Raw genomic sequence first — 16,454 nt, 5'->3', positions numbered from 1 at the left:
CCTTCCGTCTGAGCATCCATCCCGGCCCATGTCCCACCCTCCCTGGGTCTCATCTGTGCTCTGTGGAGGCCAGGGGTTCCCTCCTGGGGCCAAAGCCCCAGCTGCAGACAGACCCAGGCCCAGAGGAGGACAGGGGCCTGGGTACCACCACACAGGATGCTCCTGCGTGCTCCCCACGCAGCTGTGCAGAGATGACCCAAGGCCTTAAGATTCTGAACTTTTATTTTCTGGCATGAAAAGTACAAATAATTAAACAATTCCATGTAAAAGTCTGTTACCGCGGCCAGGCCTGTGATCCCGGTAATAAATAGTCTAAACGCAACGCGAAGTGTTCTGGTTGGGTTTTTTTTTTTTTTTTGTCTTTTGTTTTTTTTTTTTTTTTTTTTTTTTTTTAGTTTTTATCACCTCCAACATGGACTCTGTCGTGATTTGAAACCTTCCGAATAAATAACAGGATGAAGGGAGGGGTGGAGGGGCTGAGACCCCTCCCCCCTGGCCTGGCCCCTGCCCCCCAGGGACGTGGAAGACCGGAGTCCCCCTCCCCTGGGAGCCCTGGCCTGGCCCCCTGCGGGGAGGTGCTGGCCTCCAGGGAGGGGGCCTGGCTGGGCTGAGTTTTGTGTTTTAGAAAAAGAAGTCCCCTCCCAGTCTTGGGGGCAGCAGGGGCCTAGGCCTCGGTGCGGGGGGGGGGGGGGGGGGGAGGTGCCCCCTCTCTGGAGCCTGGCCCCCCCCAGGGTGGGGGACAAACCCAGCCCTTATTGCTCGGACGCCCTGCTGCAAGCTTCCCACGCAGACATGCGTGTTCCCGAATGCAGAGGGCGGAGGGGAGAGAGCCCCAAGGGACAGCAGGGGAGAGGGGTCCCTGCCCTGCTGGAGGGGAGGGGGGAGAGGGCAGGGAGGACTTAAAACCACAAGAATAAATAGGTTTGTGTATCAAGAACAAGCTAGGGATTTCACCAGCTAAATAGGACTGAAAAAATTCTCAAGACAAGAGCAAAAAGAATCCCATGGATGACCTGGACGTCGCTGGCCGTGGGGACTGCCCCGCAGAGCACACGCCCCCGCGTGCCACTCGGCTACCATTACTGTTATTAATAATTATTATTACTTTAATGATTCCACTTCCCCTTTTATAAATAAATTAGGCATAACCATGTCTCGGCAAAACTTAAAGAAACAAAGAGAACATTGTCGTTCCTTTGACTTGCAAACCGGATGAAGTAACAGAAATATACACGGATGTCCTTACAGGGCAACGAGGAGAATAAATAGTTAACATAGCAATAAGTTAAAACTACAAGAAGCTAAATTCAGCAAAAAAGTACAAGAAAGTTAACTGGTGCCAGTTTATGTCTTTTTTTTTTTTTCCTTTTTTTTTTTTAATCTCTTCTGTGTGTTTTCTTTTTTTGTTGCTTTTTTTTTTCCTCTTCTGTTTGTGTTTTTTTGTCGCTTTTTTGATTTTTTTTCTTTTTTGTTCCTTGCAGCAGAAGCTCCACAGACGTTTAATAACAACACCGGGAGGGGTGGGGGAGAGAGAGCTGGACAGTCAGATGGGGGGCGCCATAGCCAGACACCAAACGTGGGGACACCGGGGGAAGGCAACTTAACTATAGCTATAAGTCGGGGTTTTGCAATTCTCAGTTCCGATGGGGCCACTGAGGCGGGTGGGGAGCGGTGCGAGGGCTCCCAGGGGCTCCGGCCTGTGGCTTCTGTTGGAATTTTTTTTTTGTTTTAAAGAAAGAAAACTAGGGCGATGCAATGTCCAGACAGAAGCCGGGGCCGGGGCTCGAGATCGGGGGCTGTGTCCACTGCAATCTGGAAAGACGAAAAACCCAACAAACCGAAAGGGGGTAGGTAGGTGACAAGTGGACGGGAAAGGAGTGTGGGGCTGGGCCCTTGGGCCCGTCCACCCCACCCTGGGCCTGGCGGGGAGTGCCGGGGGTGCTTGCTGCTGGGTAGGCCCAGTCCTGGTGGGGGAGGCTCAGGACTGGGCCTCTCCCTCAGCCGCGTGGGTCAAGGCCTTGGCCCAGGGGGAGGCTGAGCCCCGGGGACAGGGGTGTCCTTTGGCCTCAAGTGTTGTGGGGGGGGCTGCCTCCAGCCCACCGTGCGCCAAGGTGGAACGAGGTATCGTGTGTCTCAATGCATGTGCGCTACGTGTGCACGCCTGTGTTTGTGGGCGCCAAGGAGACCACTGGGGGTCCAGGAGAGATCTCTGCAGAGAACCTGGGGGCCAGGGCAAAGGGGCCAAGAGGGTGAGGGAGCATCTGGGGCAGGGTCTGGGGTGGGACCTCCTGCCTGGGCCTATGGGATGCTATGGGCATATGTCTGCGTGTTCCTGGGTGGTGTCTGTGTCTCTCTGTGTTCTCTGTGACCTGGTGTCCAAATTTGATATCCAAATATCTATCGCTACATTCACGTGTGCACGTGGACAGGTGGATGGATTCGTGTGCCCACATCTGTGGTCTGTGTCCACATCTGTGGTCTGTGTCCACATGGACGTAGCCCCGACTTCTGTCTCTTTCTGTTTATCCCTGTCCACGTGTCTGAGTGTGGCCAACCAGTCCCTTAACGTGTCTGGGGCATGTCGCTGTGTCTGTCTGCGTCTGTCTGTGTGTCCCCGTGGTGTGAGTGTCTGCGTGGTTGTTCCTCTGTGTGGCCCCGTGGGCTGCCAGCCCCTAAGCCCTGCTCCCTGGGCCCCTCCCCCCCACCCCTGACCCAGTTGGTAAACATAGCCTGCCAAAATATTTTCTTTTTTTTTTTTTGTCTTTTTTTGTGTTTTTTTTTTTTTTCAAGTTCAAGAATCCCCAGTAAAAATTCTCCACGAGGTCTTTTTCCCTTTTTACAAAAATAGAGTTTTTCTTCCCCTCCCACCCCCCCTTTTTTTTCATTTGTTTCTGCTTCCAGCCCCACTGCCTGCTCCCCGCATTCCACCAGGGGGCACTGGGCTGGGGGTGCCCACACCCCTCCTCACGGTTCGCTTTTTTGGGGATTTTTAAACCTGTTCCTCCTACCCCAGGCCCCACCTAGGTACTGGGGAGGCCTGGGCAAGGGGGTCTGGGAGGGCACCCCCTGGAGCCCCGCAAGCCATCCCATCGGGGGTGGTCGAGGGTGGGGGTGGGGGCACATCTCTGCATTCTTTTTAGCTGAAAAAAGAAACAAAAACCTTCACCATGAACCAAACCAAGACGAGAGAGTGAACAGCCCAGCCTGGGGTGGGGGCAGGAGGATGGGGCGGGGGATCCCCGGGCACCCCCCCATTCCCTGCAGACCCTCCCACCCCGGAGTGCTCACCCTGTGGCTTCCGCAGGGACGTGGGGCCCTCGCGTCATCCGTGGGGCTGCCTGTGCTGTCTCTCTTGGGCCCCTTCTCTCTCTCTCTCTCTCTCTCTCTTTCTCTCTCTCTGCTGCCCGGGGAGGGGGTGGGAGGGCAGGCGGGGCGGGCTCACGCCTTGTGCTGTTTGCTGGTCTTGAAGGAGACCTGTAGCACGCGCTCGCCCAGGCGATAGCCGTTCAGGCTGGCGATGGCCATGGCCGCCTCGTCATAGTTGGTCATGGTCACGAAGCCGAACCCCTTGCATTTGTTGGTGGTGAAATCGCGGATGACCTTGACGTTGGTGACCGCCCCAAAGGGCCCGAACAGCTGCCACAGCACGCTCTCGTCCGCCTCCGGTGACAGGTTGTACACGAAGATGCACCAGCCAGCGCCTGCCGCGCCCCCCGACAGGCCCACGCCCGCCAGGCCACTCATACCGTCGATGGCGATCGGGGAGAACCTGGCGATGAGCGACAGGGGACTACTTTGGGGGTCACGCGGGCTCTGCCCTGACCCCCCGCATGCTTCCGACCCCGTTGTGACCCCTCACGCCTTTATGACCCCTGACTGTGCCATGACCTTAGAACGGTGACCCCTGAATGCAATTGTGTTTTTTTTTTTAAGAGACAAGGTCTCACTCTGTCACCCAGGCTGGAGTGCAGTGGTGTAATCATGGCTCACTGCAGCTTTGACCTCCTGGGCTCAAGCAATCCTCCCACCTCAGACTCCTGAGTAGCTGGGACTACAGGCAGGCACCCTCACACCCAGCTAATTTTTTTTATGATTTGTAGAGACACAGCCTCACTATGTTGCTTAGGCTGGTCTCGAACTCTCAGGCTCAAGCAATCCTCCTACCTTGGCCTCCCAAGTAGCTGGGACTACAGGTACACCACCATGCCCCACTATATATATATATATATATACACACACACATACACACACCACACACACACACATATATATATATATATTTTTTTTTTGAGACAGAGTGTTACTTTGTCACCCAGGCTGGAGTGCAGTGGTGCGATCTTGGCTCACTGCAACTTCTATCTCCTAGGTTCAAGTGATTCTCCTGCCTCAGCCTCCCTAGTAGCATGCGCCACCATGCCCAGCTAATTTTATATTTTTAGTAGAGACGAGGTTTCTCCATGTTGATCAGGCTGGTCTCGAACTCTCGACCTCAGGTGATCTGCCCGCCTCGACCTCCCAAAGTGCTGGGATTACAGGCGTGAGCCACCGTGCCCGGCCATGCCCCGCTAATTTTTAAAATTTTTTGTAGAGGTCGGGTCTCGCTGCGTTGGCCAGGCTGGTCTCGAACTCCTGGGCTCAAGCAATCCTACTGCCTTGGAGTTCCAAAGTGCTGAGATTACAGGTGTGAGCCACTGCACCCGGCTTTCCTTTACAAATCATGTATTTATTATCATCAACTCCATCTTCCCTGCAAGAGTTTGTTCCAGCCCCTGAACAACACCCAGTAAGCACTTGGGAGGTGTCTATTGAATGAATTCATGAAAGGACAGAATTGGCTCCACTCACATTCCTCAATGGCAATCCGGCCCTTGGATTAAACCCCTCAGCTGGGAGAGGAGGACCCAAGGGCCTGAACCATTCAATCCTGACCACGAGGAACAAACCACTCTCTCCTTCTGGCCCTCTTTGCACAGGCTGTTCCCACTGCCACGAACTCCCTTTCCACTCTGCCTGTGTGTGGATGTTGCTTCAGATGTGAGGGGGATCTCTGCTGCCGGGTCTCCGTCATCCCTTCTTTATTTTTTTTTGAGACAGAGTCTCACTCTGTCCCCCAGGCTGGAGTAAAGTGGCATGATCTTGGCTCACTGCAACCTCTGCTCTCCGGGTTCAAGCAGTTCTCTGCCTCAGCCTCCCCACCACCACGCCTGGCTAAATTTTTGTATTTTTAGTAGAAACGGGGTTTCACCATCTTGGCCAGGCTGGTCTTGAACTCCTAACCTCGTGCTCCACTCACCTCGGCCTCCCAAAGTGCTGGGATTACAGGCAAGAGCCACCGCGCCCGGCCTCTGTTACCCTTTCTACTGCACAGCCCTCATCACTATTCATTTCTGTCTTCTCCCCTGCTAGACTGAGACTGAGATCTTCTTTTACATTTTTAAATTTCTTTTTTTTTTTTTGAGATGGAGTTTTGCTCTTGTTGCCCAGGCTGGAGTGCAGTGGCACGATTTCGACTCACCGCAACCTCCTCCTTCCATGTTCAAGTGATTCTCCTGCTTCAGCCTCCTGAGTAGCTGAGATTACAGGCATGAGCCACCATGCCCGGCCACATTTTTTAATTTTTGGAGACAAGGTCTCGCTCTGTCACCCAGGCTGGAGTGCAGTGGCACTATCACAGTTCACTGCAGCCTCCAACTCCTGGGCTCAAGCGATCCTCCCGCCTCAGCCTCCTGAGTAGCCTGAACTACAGGCATGTGCCACCACACCAGGCTAATCCTTTAAAAAAAAAACTGTAGAGAGGGATCTCACTATGTTGCCCAGGCTGGTCTCGAACTCTTGGCCTCAAGTGCTCCTTGCCCCTCAGCCTCTCAGAACACTGGGAGCACAGGCAAGAACCACCATGCCTGGCTTCGATGTCACATCTCTCACTGGCCATGCTACTCCAAGACCCAGGCAAAAAAGACTAAGCCTGCAGCCCTCAGGATGAGCTGGGGAGGGGTGCATCAGGGGCATGGATGGTGAGGGGTGGGGACAGCGGGGCGGGAGCACTGTTACCTCTTGACGCCGTAGGCCATGTTGAGCAAATTGTCCAGCCTGTGGAGGCAGAGGAGGTGGTCAGAGGTGGCTTCCAGTCATGCCCCCCTGCTGTGACACCGTCGGCCTGCTCTCCCCACCCCCACCCAACAGGCCTGCAGCAGAGCCCTGCCCCCGCCTGCCTGCTCCCTGCCCGCCCGGCTAGACACCGCCTGGCACGGAACCGTGGTCACTCAGGCACCGCCTCTCGCCTGCCCCGCCACTGCCCAGCCTGCACTGCCCTCCTCATCCATCCTCCCCCTCCTGGCCGGCGTGTCCCCTCTGGGCCCAGGCGCTGGGCCTTTGCCTAACAAAGGCAACAGTAACTACCACAGCCAACATTCTCACAGCACTTGAAGGGGTGGGTAACTTGCCCCGATCACCCAGGGGCCCACAAGGGGCTTCCATTGTCGCCCCTTGGAGTGACTACGAGCTTGGACTCCAGGTCCTGGGTTTGAGTCTCTATTCTGTTTGGGCCGGGCAAACCCCAACACCTCTCTGTGCCTCAGAGTCCCTGTCCATAAAACAGGGACAACACAAGCTCTGTTCTCATCGGATTGCAGAAGAATAAGGGTGTCTAGCACACAGCAAAGACTCATGAAATATTTGGTATTATTACAGATGGGGAAACTGAGGCACAGAGAGATACAGTCACGAACCTGAAAGAAAAAGGGGCCACCAGAGCTGGAACCCGGTCAGATGACGCCAAAATCTTTTTTTTTTTTTTTTCCGAGACGCAGTCTTACTCTGTGGCCCAGGTTGGAGTGCAGTGGCAGATCTCGGCTCACTGCAAGCTCCGTCTCCTGGGTTCATGCCATTCTCCTGTCTCAGCCTCCCGAGTAGCCGGGACTACAGGCGCCCGCCACCACGCCCGGCTAATTTTTTGTGTGTTTTTAGTAGAGACGGGGCTTCACCGTGTTAGCCAGGATGGTCTCGATCTCCTGACCTCGTGATCCACCCGCCTAGGCCTCCCAAAGTGCTGGGATTACAGGCTTAAGCCACCGGGCCCGGCCAACGGCAAAATCTTTAACATCAAGAATGCCAATTGTTGTGGCCAGCACACACTGAGTGCCTGCTGCATATGAGCGGCTGGACTTGGCACTTGACAGATAGGCTCCTTGGCCCCCATGTGTGCGCGCCCTCCCGGCATCCCTCCCCTTGGCAGGAATGGGGTTCATAGAGGGCACCTGCACGCTTGGGGGCACCCGGCCTGGGGCCGTCTGGGTGGGTGGCAGGGGGCTCACCGGAAACGCTGTGTCTGATGGTGTAGGGGGCCTGCGTAGCGCCGGGCGGACGACTGGTAGAGGTGGGTGAGCAGCGCCTGCCCCGTCTTCTGACTCGGGTTGTTCGCGAACTTGACTGTGATGGGCTCAGCTGCGCCCAGCGGCTTCTGCCCATTCAGTCCTTTGATAGCCTCCTCAGCCTCAATCCTCTTGTCGAAGCGGATGAATCCCACACCCCGAGAGACACCTGCCGGGGGCGGGAAGGTCCATCACGGCGACCCTGTCCCCTCCTGTGTAACCCCACTCTTCCCTTCCCTGCTTCATGCCCTGACATCTCGGTCGGTTTCTCCACGTTGATCCCACTTGACTGCCTTTGCCCAGCACCCCCACCAGGTGCACCCTCCCTGAGTGCCTGACCTGTGACCTGGTCCACCAGGATGCGGGACGTGATGATGCGGCCGTACTGGGAGAAGAGCTGCTCCATCTCTTTCTGGCTCATGGTCTTGGGGAGCCCGCTGACGTACAGGTTGGCATCCCGGATGGATGCTGAACTGGGTCTGGCATAGGACACCTGGGTGAGGGGGTCAGACAGACAGGGGTGAGGCAGAGACCCATTTCACAGATGGAGAGAGTGAGGCCACGTCTAAACCATCACGGAGTTGGCGGAAGTGACCCATCCGTCACTCGATAAGTATCTCTAGAGTTGTCACCATGGGTGGGGCTGAGTCGGATATGGGAGAGGGGACACGGCAGTGGCTATAACAACTTGGCACTGCTGGGTGCGGTGGCTCAAGCCTGTAATCCCAGCACTTTGGGAGGCTGAGACGGGCGGATCACAAGGACAGGAGATCGAGACCATCCTGGCTAATACGGTGAAACCCCGTCTCTACTAAAGAATACAAAAAAAACTAGCTGGGCGACGAGGCGGGCGCCTGTAGTCCCAGCTACTTGGGAGGCGGAGGCAGGAGAATGGCGTAAACCTGGGAGGCGGAGCTTGCAGTGAGCTGAGATCTGGCCACCGCACTCCAGCCTGGGCGACAGAGCCAGACTCCGTCTCAAAAAAAAAAAAAAAACTTGGCACTGCCTGTATAGAATGATGGGGACCTGCCACCTGGGGAGGACATGTCTCCCTGGGGTGACATGTGACCCCAAGGGGCTCCTTGAATACCCAGCTCACATCACTATCACATGCTTGATAGTCCATTAACAAACATTGACTTTTTTTCTTTTTAAAGACAAGATCTCACTTTTTAACCCAGGCTGGAATGCAATGGCGTGATCTCAGCTCACTGCAGCCTCGACCTCTTGGGCTCAAGCAATCCTCCCGCCTAAGCCCCCCAAGTAGCTGAGACTACAGGCACCCACCACCACTCCTGGCCAGCCTTTTTTTTTCTTTTTTTTTCTTTTGAGATGGAGTTTCGCTCTGTCGCCCAGGCTGGAGTGCAATGGCACCATCTCGGCTCACTGCAACCTATGCCTCCTGGGTTCAAGCGATTCTCCTGATTCAGCCTCATGAGTAGCTAAGACTACAGGCATGCACCACTATGCCCAGCTAATTTTAAAAAAAAATTTTTTTTTTTTTTGAGATGGAGTGTCGCTCTGTCACCAGGCTGGAGTGCAGTGGCGTGATCTCTACTCACTGTAGCCTCCGCTTCCCGGGTTCGAGCAACTCTCCTGCCTCAGCCTCCTGGCTAGCTGGGACTACAGGCATGCCACCACCATGCCCAGTTAATTTTTTTTTTTTTTTTTTTTGTATTTTTAGTAGAGACGAGGTTTCACCATGTTGGCCAGGATGGTCTTGATTCCTTGACCTTGTGATCCACTCATCTTGGCCTCCCAAAGTGCTGGGATTACAGGTGTGAGCCACCGCGCCTGGCCTAATTTTTGTAATTTTAGCAGAGATGGGGGTCTCACCATGTTTGTCAGGCTGGTCTCGAACTCCTGACCTCATGATCTGCCCGCCTCAGCCTCCCAAAGTGCTGGGATTACAGGCGTGAGCCACCTCCCCCAGCCTCAGCTAATCTTCAAAAAAAAAATTTTTTTTTTTTTTTTGTAGCAACATGATCTCACTATGTTATCCAGGCTGGTCTTGAACTTCTGGCCTCAAGCAATTCTCCCATCTCGGCCTCCCAAAATGCTGGGATTATAGATGCGAGCCACCATGCCTGGCCTATTTTTATTTTATCGAAAGGGGGAGTCTTGCTATGCTGCCCAGGCTAGGATGCAGTGATTATTCACAGGTGCAATCATACTGCACTGCAGCCTCCGACTCCTGGACTCAATCCATCCTCCCACCTCAGCCTCCCAAGTAGCTGGGACTACAGGCATGCACCACCACACCCAGCCACTCTTCCCACTCCTATGGAGAGTGGACCTAAGACACTGGCCCCTTCTCTTCCCAGCTACACTGGGCCCCCCAGGGACACTCAGATTTTTAGTCATCAGCTCCATCCAGTAACTCCCAAATGTCCTCAGTCTGCACCGCTGGTGGCACCTGCGTCAAGGTACCCCACATGAGGGGGTCAAGGGCACTTCATACACAGCATGGGTACTTCCAGCTCCTGCCCACCTTCAATCTGCCCCGACTCACTAATGGCAGCTCTGTCCTCCTAAGTGCTTGTGTCCCCAGGTTCAGATTATTCTCGACACCTGTTCTTCACATGCACATTCAACCCACTATAAATCCTGTAGGCTCCACCTTCCTCCTTATCCAGAATCCACACACTTCACCCCACTGCCACTGTCCCACCCTGGCCCAGCCTCCACTACTGATCACCTGAACCAGCGTAGCAGTCTCCATGCTGGCCCTCCTGCTCCCATCCCCCACTGTCTGTTCCCCCTACAGCAGCCAGAGGGCGCCTGTGAACACCTGAGCCAGGTCACATCCCCCGTCTGCTCAGAACTCTCTATGGCTCCCACCTTCCTCAGCAGGAAAGCCCAAGTCCTTTCCTTGGACCACAAAGCCCTGCACATTCTTTCCCATCACACCCTTGCCCTCATCTCCCCCGACTTTCTGCCGCAATTCCTGTGTTCCAGCAACTTGAACTTACCCCATTTTTCCCAAACACACCAGGCATGTCTCAGCCTCAGGGCCCTGGCATTGCCTGTTCTCTCTGCCTGGAACACTCTTCCCCTTCTTCTTTCTTTGGGTCTCAGTTGAAATATCCTCCCTGTCCTCTCTCATCTAAATTTGACCTCCCCTCACCACCTCTATTACTCTTTCTCAAAGCACTTCTCCCAACTAGGAATTAGACATATTTTAGCACTACTATCTGAATCACATTATTAATTATAGTCCCACCCAACAATGAAATTCTCTGCAGGTGTTTAAAAAAATGGTGGGTCAGGTGCAGTGGCTCATGCCTATAATCCCAGTGCTCTGGAAGTTCAAGGCGGGAGGATCAAGGGAGCCCAGGAGTTTGAGACCAGCCTGGACAATACAGCAAGACCCTCCTCCACCCCCAACATCTCTACCAAAAAAAAAAAAAAAAAAAATTAGCTGAGTGTGGTGGCACACACCTGTGGTCCCAGATACTCGGGAGGCTGAGGCTGGAGGATCACTGAGTTCAAGTCTGCAGTGAGCTATGATCACAACACTGCACTACAGCCTGGGCTACAGAGCAAGACCCTGTCTCTAAAAAAAAAAAAAAAAAAAGAAAAAGATGGACATGTATATTTATTTCCCAGAGATGGTGGTGAGTGGCGAGTATGGTAAAATAGGGGACAGAAAAGTCTATTTACAAAGCAGGGAATATTGTGTGACCTTGCTTCACTGTATGTTTATCAATGTCCTGGAAGCATGGCCCAGAAGTCCACCTCTCAGATGCTCAGTGGGTGACCTGAGGACGAGGCTGGGGCGTGGTCATGAGCAATTCTCCCCTTATCTATTTTTCCCCCCTCCCTCCCTCCCTCCCTCCCACCCTTCCTTCCTTCCTGCTTCCCTCCCTCCCTCCTTCTTCCTTCCTCCCTTCCTTCCTTCCTTCTTTCCTCTTCTTTCTTTTTTTTTTTTTTTGAGACGGAGTCTCGCTCTGTCTCCCGGCTGGAGTGCAGTGGCGGATCTCCTCACTGCAAGCTCCGCCTCCCGGGTTCCGCTTCTCCTGCCTCAGCCTCCCCAGTACTGGGACTGCGCCCGCCACTCGCCCGTTTTTTTTTTTTTTTTTTTTTTTTTTTGAGACGGAGTCTCGCTCTGTCGCCCGGACTGGAGTGCAGTGGCCGGATCTCAGCTCACTGCAAGCTCCGCCTCCCGGGTTTACGCCATTCTCCTGCCTCAGCCTCCCCAGTAGCTGGGACTACAGGCGCCCGCCACCTCGCCGGGCTAGTTTTTGTATTTTTTAGTAGAGACGGGGTTTCACCGTGTTAGCCAGGATGGTCTCGATCTCCTGACCTCGTGATCCGCCCTCTCGGCCTCCCAAAGTGCTGGGATTCAGGCTTGACCACCGCGCCCGGCTCCTCTTTCTTTTTCTTGTGAAGTGAGGTTTTTGCTTGTTTTGAGATGGGGTCTCGCTCTGTTGCCCAGGCTGGAGTACAGTGGTGCAATCATGGTTCACCGCAGCCTTGACCTCCCAGGCTCCAGCAATCCTCCCACCTCGGCCTCCCAAAGTGCTGGGACTACAGGTGTGAGCCTTTGTGCCCAGCCTCTATTTTCTATTTCTTCTAATTAACCTCTTGATAGATAGGGGTCATTGTCAAGGGTCTGGCTTTTGTTTGGGACAGTGAATTGAGACAGTGAGTTGTGAGAGTGTATGCCTCCATTTGAAATAACTAACTAAAAAATGAACAAAATAGATAAAGTAGTTTGAGTGTGAATGGGGGGCGGGGTTCTGATGTGATTGCATTCTGCAATCCTCAGTGTGTCTCCAGAAAAAACATGGCCTCAATACCAGCACAAATCACAGGAGTCGACCATCCTGCTCTGTCACTATACATAGTCTTAGTAGCTTTTGTTTTGTAAATCACAGGGCAAAGAGCAGACTGGCCAGGCAGGATGGTGGCTCACGTCTGTAACCCCAGCACTTTGTGAGGCTGAGGTGGGCGGATTACTTGAAGTCAAGAGTTAGAGACCACCCTGGCCAACACAGTGAAATCCCATCTCTAGTAAAAATGCAAAAATTAGGCCGGGCGCGGTGGCTCAAGCCTGTAATCCCAGCACTTTGGGAGGCCAAGACGGGCGGATCACAAGGTCAGGAGATCGAGACCATCCTGGCTAATACGGTGAAACCCCGTCTCTACTAAAGAATACAAAAAACTAGCCGGGCAACGAGGCGGGCGCCTGTAGTCCCAGCTACTTGGGAGGCGGAGGCAGGAGAATGGCGTGAACCTGGGAGGCGGAGCTTGCAGTGAGCTGAGATCGGCCACCGCACTCCAGCCTGGGCGACAGAGCCAGACTCCGTCTCCAAAAAAAAAAAAAATGCAAAAATTAGTTGGGCATGGTGGCAGTCACCTGTAATCCCAGTTACACAGGAGGCTGAAGCAGGAGAATCACTTGAACCCAAGACGCGGAGTTGCAGTGAGCCAAGATCGCTCCACTGTACTCCAGCCTGGGTAACAGAGCGAGATTCCATCTCAAAAAAAAAAAAAAAAAAAAAAAGAAATAAATCATGTCCATGCCGGGCGCGGTGGCTCACGCTGTAATCCAGCACTTTAGGAGGCTGAGGCGGGTGGATGACCTGAGTCGGAAGTTCGAGACCAGCCTGACCAATGGTGAATCCGTCTCTACTAAAAAAAAAAAAAAAAAAAAAAAATTAGTCATGCATGGTGGCCGGGCGCCTGTAGTCTCAGCTCCATGGAAGGCTGAGGCAGGAGAATTGCTTGAACCTAGGAGGTGGAGGTTGCAGTGAGCCGAGATTGCACCAGTGCACTCCAGCCTGGGCGACAGAGCGAGGCGCCGTCTCAAGAAGAAAGAAAGAAAGGAAGGAGAGAAGGAAGGAAGGAAAGAAAGAAAGAAAAGGAAGAAGGAAGGAAGGAAGGAGAAGGAAGGAAGGAAGGAAGGAAGGAAGGAAGAATGTCCATATATTTGACAGTTTTCTCTTCTTTTTTTATCTCCCACGGGTCTAGGAGCTGTGAGGGTACTTGCTGATAAATCAGATTTGGGTTGAGGGATTAGATTTGGGGGTAAGATCCTGGATGGGTATTGGAGGTCCAGCACCATCCAAGACCCAGAGGAGGTTTTCACAGGCCCTTTCCCATCCTTCCATGACATGGGTTTCCCAAGGGCAAGAAGGGACCAAATTCCACCCACACCCCAACCTGGGATGGGGCCCGGCCCGTGGCACGTAGCTGGAGATATTTTGGGCAGCTGCCAGAGTGCCCAGGCTGGACTGACCACGCAACACCATCACACAGCAAAAACACCCAGGGACAGACAGAAGGCCATGCAGTGCCACCCCGCTGCACAGCCTCAGAGATGAAACAAGCCAGAGGGTGACACAGGCCGCTGTCACATTCTCAGCAACGTTCAGGAGGGAGTCTCAGAGATTACAGTGAAGGTTGTAGAAGCACATACCCATCACACCGCAGCACAAGCACACGATGTCAACACCCAATCCCGCAGAGCAGGGCACAGGTAGACACACCCACACATCACTATGACACACAAACATCCTGCCAGAGCCAGACACATCACTGAGGCCCCACCAGGTCACAGCCGGAGTCACAGTGTCACATGCACCTGTCAAATAATAAGCACCTCATCCTGGGCCGGGTGCAGTGGCTCACACCTGTAATCCCAGCACTTTGGGAGGCTGAGGTGGGTGGATCATGAGGTCAGGAGTTCAAGACCATCCTGACCAACATGGAGAAACCCCGTCTCTACTAAAAATACAAAATTAGCCAGGTGTGGTGGTAGGTGCCTGTAATCCCAGCTACTCGGGAGGCTGAGGCAGGAGAATCGCTTGAGCCTGGGAGGCAGAGGTTGCAGTGAGCCCAGATAGTGCCATTGCACTCCAGCCTGGGTGAGAGAGGGAGACTCTGGCTCAAAACAAAACAAAACAAAACAAAATAAAGCAAAAACACCTTATCCTACAGACACATAGGGATCTACCCGAAGTCTTAAATACACAGATCCGCTTGACAGCAGCCACTCTATTTTTTCTTTTTTTTCTTTTTGAGACAGGGTCTTGCTCTGTTGCCCAGGCTGGAGTGCAGTGATGCAAACATGACTCACTGTAGCCTCAGCCTCCTCAGCTTAAGTGATCCTCCCCGCTCAGCATCTTAGGTAGTTGGGACTACAGGTGCAAGATGTCACACCCAGTTAATTAAAAAAATTTTTTTTTTAGAACAGGGTTTTGTCATGCTGCCCAGGTTAGTCTCAAACTCTCGGGCTCAAGTGATCCTCCTGCCTTGGCCTCCCAAAGTGCTGGTATTACAGGTGTGGACCAGTGCGCCTGACCACAGCCACTCTCATAGACACTGTGTCCCACAATCATTGTATCACAGCCAGAGCCACAGTGAGTCACGGGACACCTGGATCATAAACATTGTGTCTCACAGCTCAAGATGACACACATACACACACATACACCACACATATACACACACACATACACACACCACACACAAACACACATACACACACCACACACACACATCCCACACATACACCACACACATACACATATACCATACACACACACAACACACACACACATACACCACACACAAACATATACACACACCACACACACATACACCACACATAAACATATACACACACCACACACACACCACATACACACCACACACACATACACACACACCACACACACACACCACACACACACACCATACACACACACACACACACCACACACAACACACACCACACCACACACCACACACATACACACCACACACACCACACACACACACATACACACCACACACATACACACACCATACACACATACACCACACACACACCATACACACACGCCACACACACCACACACACATACACACACACCATACACACACCACACACACATACACACACCACACACCACACACACGTACACACATACCATACACGCACACCACACACATATACACCACACACACACCACACATACACACACACACCATACACACACACACACCACACACACACCATACACACACACCACACACACATACACCACACACACACATACACCACACACATACACCACACACACACATACACCACACACACACCACACACACACACCACACACACGCGTACACACATACACATGCACACATACGCTCACACACATATACACATACACACATACGCATGCAAATTCTGCATCTCAATGTCACTGGGGTCTGGGGTCCTCATGCCCTGGGGCTTCTGGGTCTATTTGGCCATGAAGGGACCCATTGGTTCACAACTTCACTCCCCCACCCCAATTCCCAACCCCCCGCATCAGGAAAGGGAAGAGATTCCTGCACCTCTGTTCTCATGCGGAACTGGGGGCCAGATGGGCCACCCCCCCACCCTGGCTTCCTCCAGGGTCCAGGAGCAGATTTGCAGGGCAGAGCCCAAACACCACCATGCGAACCCAGAGAGGGGGGTTTCCATGACGACTCCCCCCCAGGGGACCTGGGCTTGTAGGGTCCCAGCTGCGGCTGCTGAGAAGGGAGGTTGTGGGGGAGGGGCGTTGCACAAAGATGGGGGATGGGCCGCCCCAATCCCGCCCTCCCAGACCCTAATTAGGCTCCAGATGGCAGATGGGCCCCCACCCCCATTTCCATGACAAAAGCAGGGAGGGGACTGCTCACCGGACCCTGGTCACTCTGCCCTACAGGGCCTGGCTGACTCCCTGAGCCTCTAGAGATCCTGGAGCCAGTACTGTCCCCATTGACAGGTGAGGAAACTGAGGTTTAGAGCGGGAAAGTCATTGCGCCCACCCCAGCTGGGAAGCCTTGGAGGGGAGATTTGAGCCCCTCTGGGGATGAGTCCTGAAAGGCAGTGGACATGGATGTGTAGGTGGCAGTAGGGGTTGGGGACAGTCAGTTGGGGTGGGCAGTCGTGGAGGGATTGGAGAAGGAGGCACCAACCTTGATGGTCTTCGTCTGTAATTTGAGGCCGTTGAGGGTGTTGATGGCTTTGTCTGCATCATTGGGGTCAGAATAGTTCACAAACCCGTAGCCAAGGCTCTGCCCTGTGGGCAGAACCAGAAG

General features: G+C 53.6%; 1 protein-coding gene and 1 pseudogene across 4 annotated transcripts in view; both read right to left on the bottom strand.

Moving 5' to 3' along the window:
- Positions 1-204: 204 nt before the first annotated feature.
- Positions 205-2,466, bottom strand: LOC117075350 (annotated as a pseudogene). The gene has a single exon (XR_004433974.1). The product of XR_004433974.1 is annotated as a basic proline-rich protein-like (transcript).
- ELAVL3 (ELAV like RNA binding protein 3) overlaps positions 205-16,454 on the bottom strand; it is a 32,085-nt gene continuing 15,835 nt past the window's right edge. For 2 of the 3 annotated variants that reach the window (XM_033197624.1, XM_033197626.1), the window contains exons 3-7: positions 16,332-16,435; positions 7,710-7,863; positions 7,314-7,539; positions 6,052-6,090; positions 205-3,790 (exon numbers count right to left, since the gene is read on the bottom strand). In XM_033197624.1, the coding sequence (XP_033053515.1) occupies positions 3,439-3,790; positions 6,052-6,090; positions 7,314-7,539; positions 7,710-7,863; positions 16,332-16,435 (875 nt within the window). In that variant the 3' untranslated portion in view covers positions 205-3,438. The remainder of the gene's footprint in view (positions 3,791-6,051; positions 6,091-7,313; positions 7,540-7,709; positions 7,864-16,331; positions 16,436-16,454) is intronic. The other variant, XM_033197627.1, reaches the window with a different exon arrangement.

Source organism: Trachypithecus francoisi, unplaced genomic scaffold, assembly GCF_009764315.1.
Source record: "Trachypithecus francoisi isolate TF-2019V2 unplaced genomic scaffold, Tfra_2.0 Lachesis_group5, whole genome shotgun sequence".
Classification (NCBI taxonomy): Eukaryota; Metazoa; Chordata; class Mammalia; order Primates; family Cercopithecidae; genus Trachypithecus; species Trachypithecus francoisi.
This window is presented reverse-complemented; position numbering and strand designations above follow the sequence as displayed.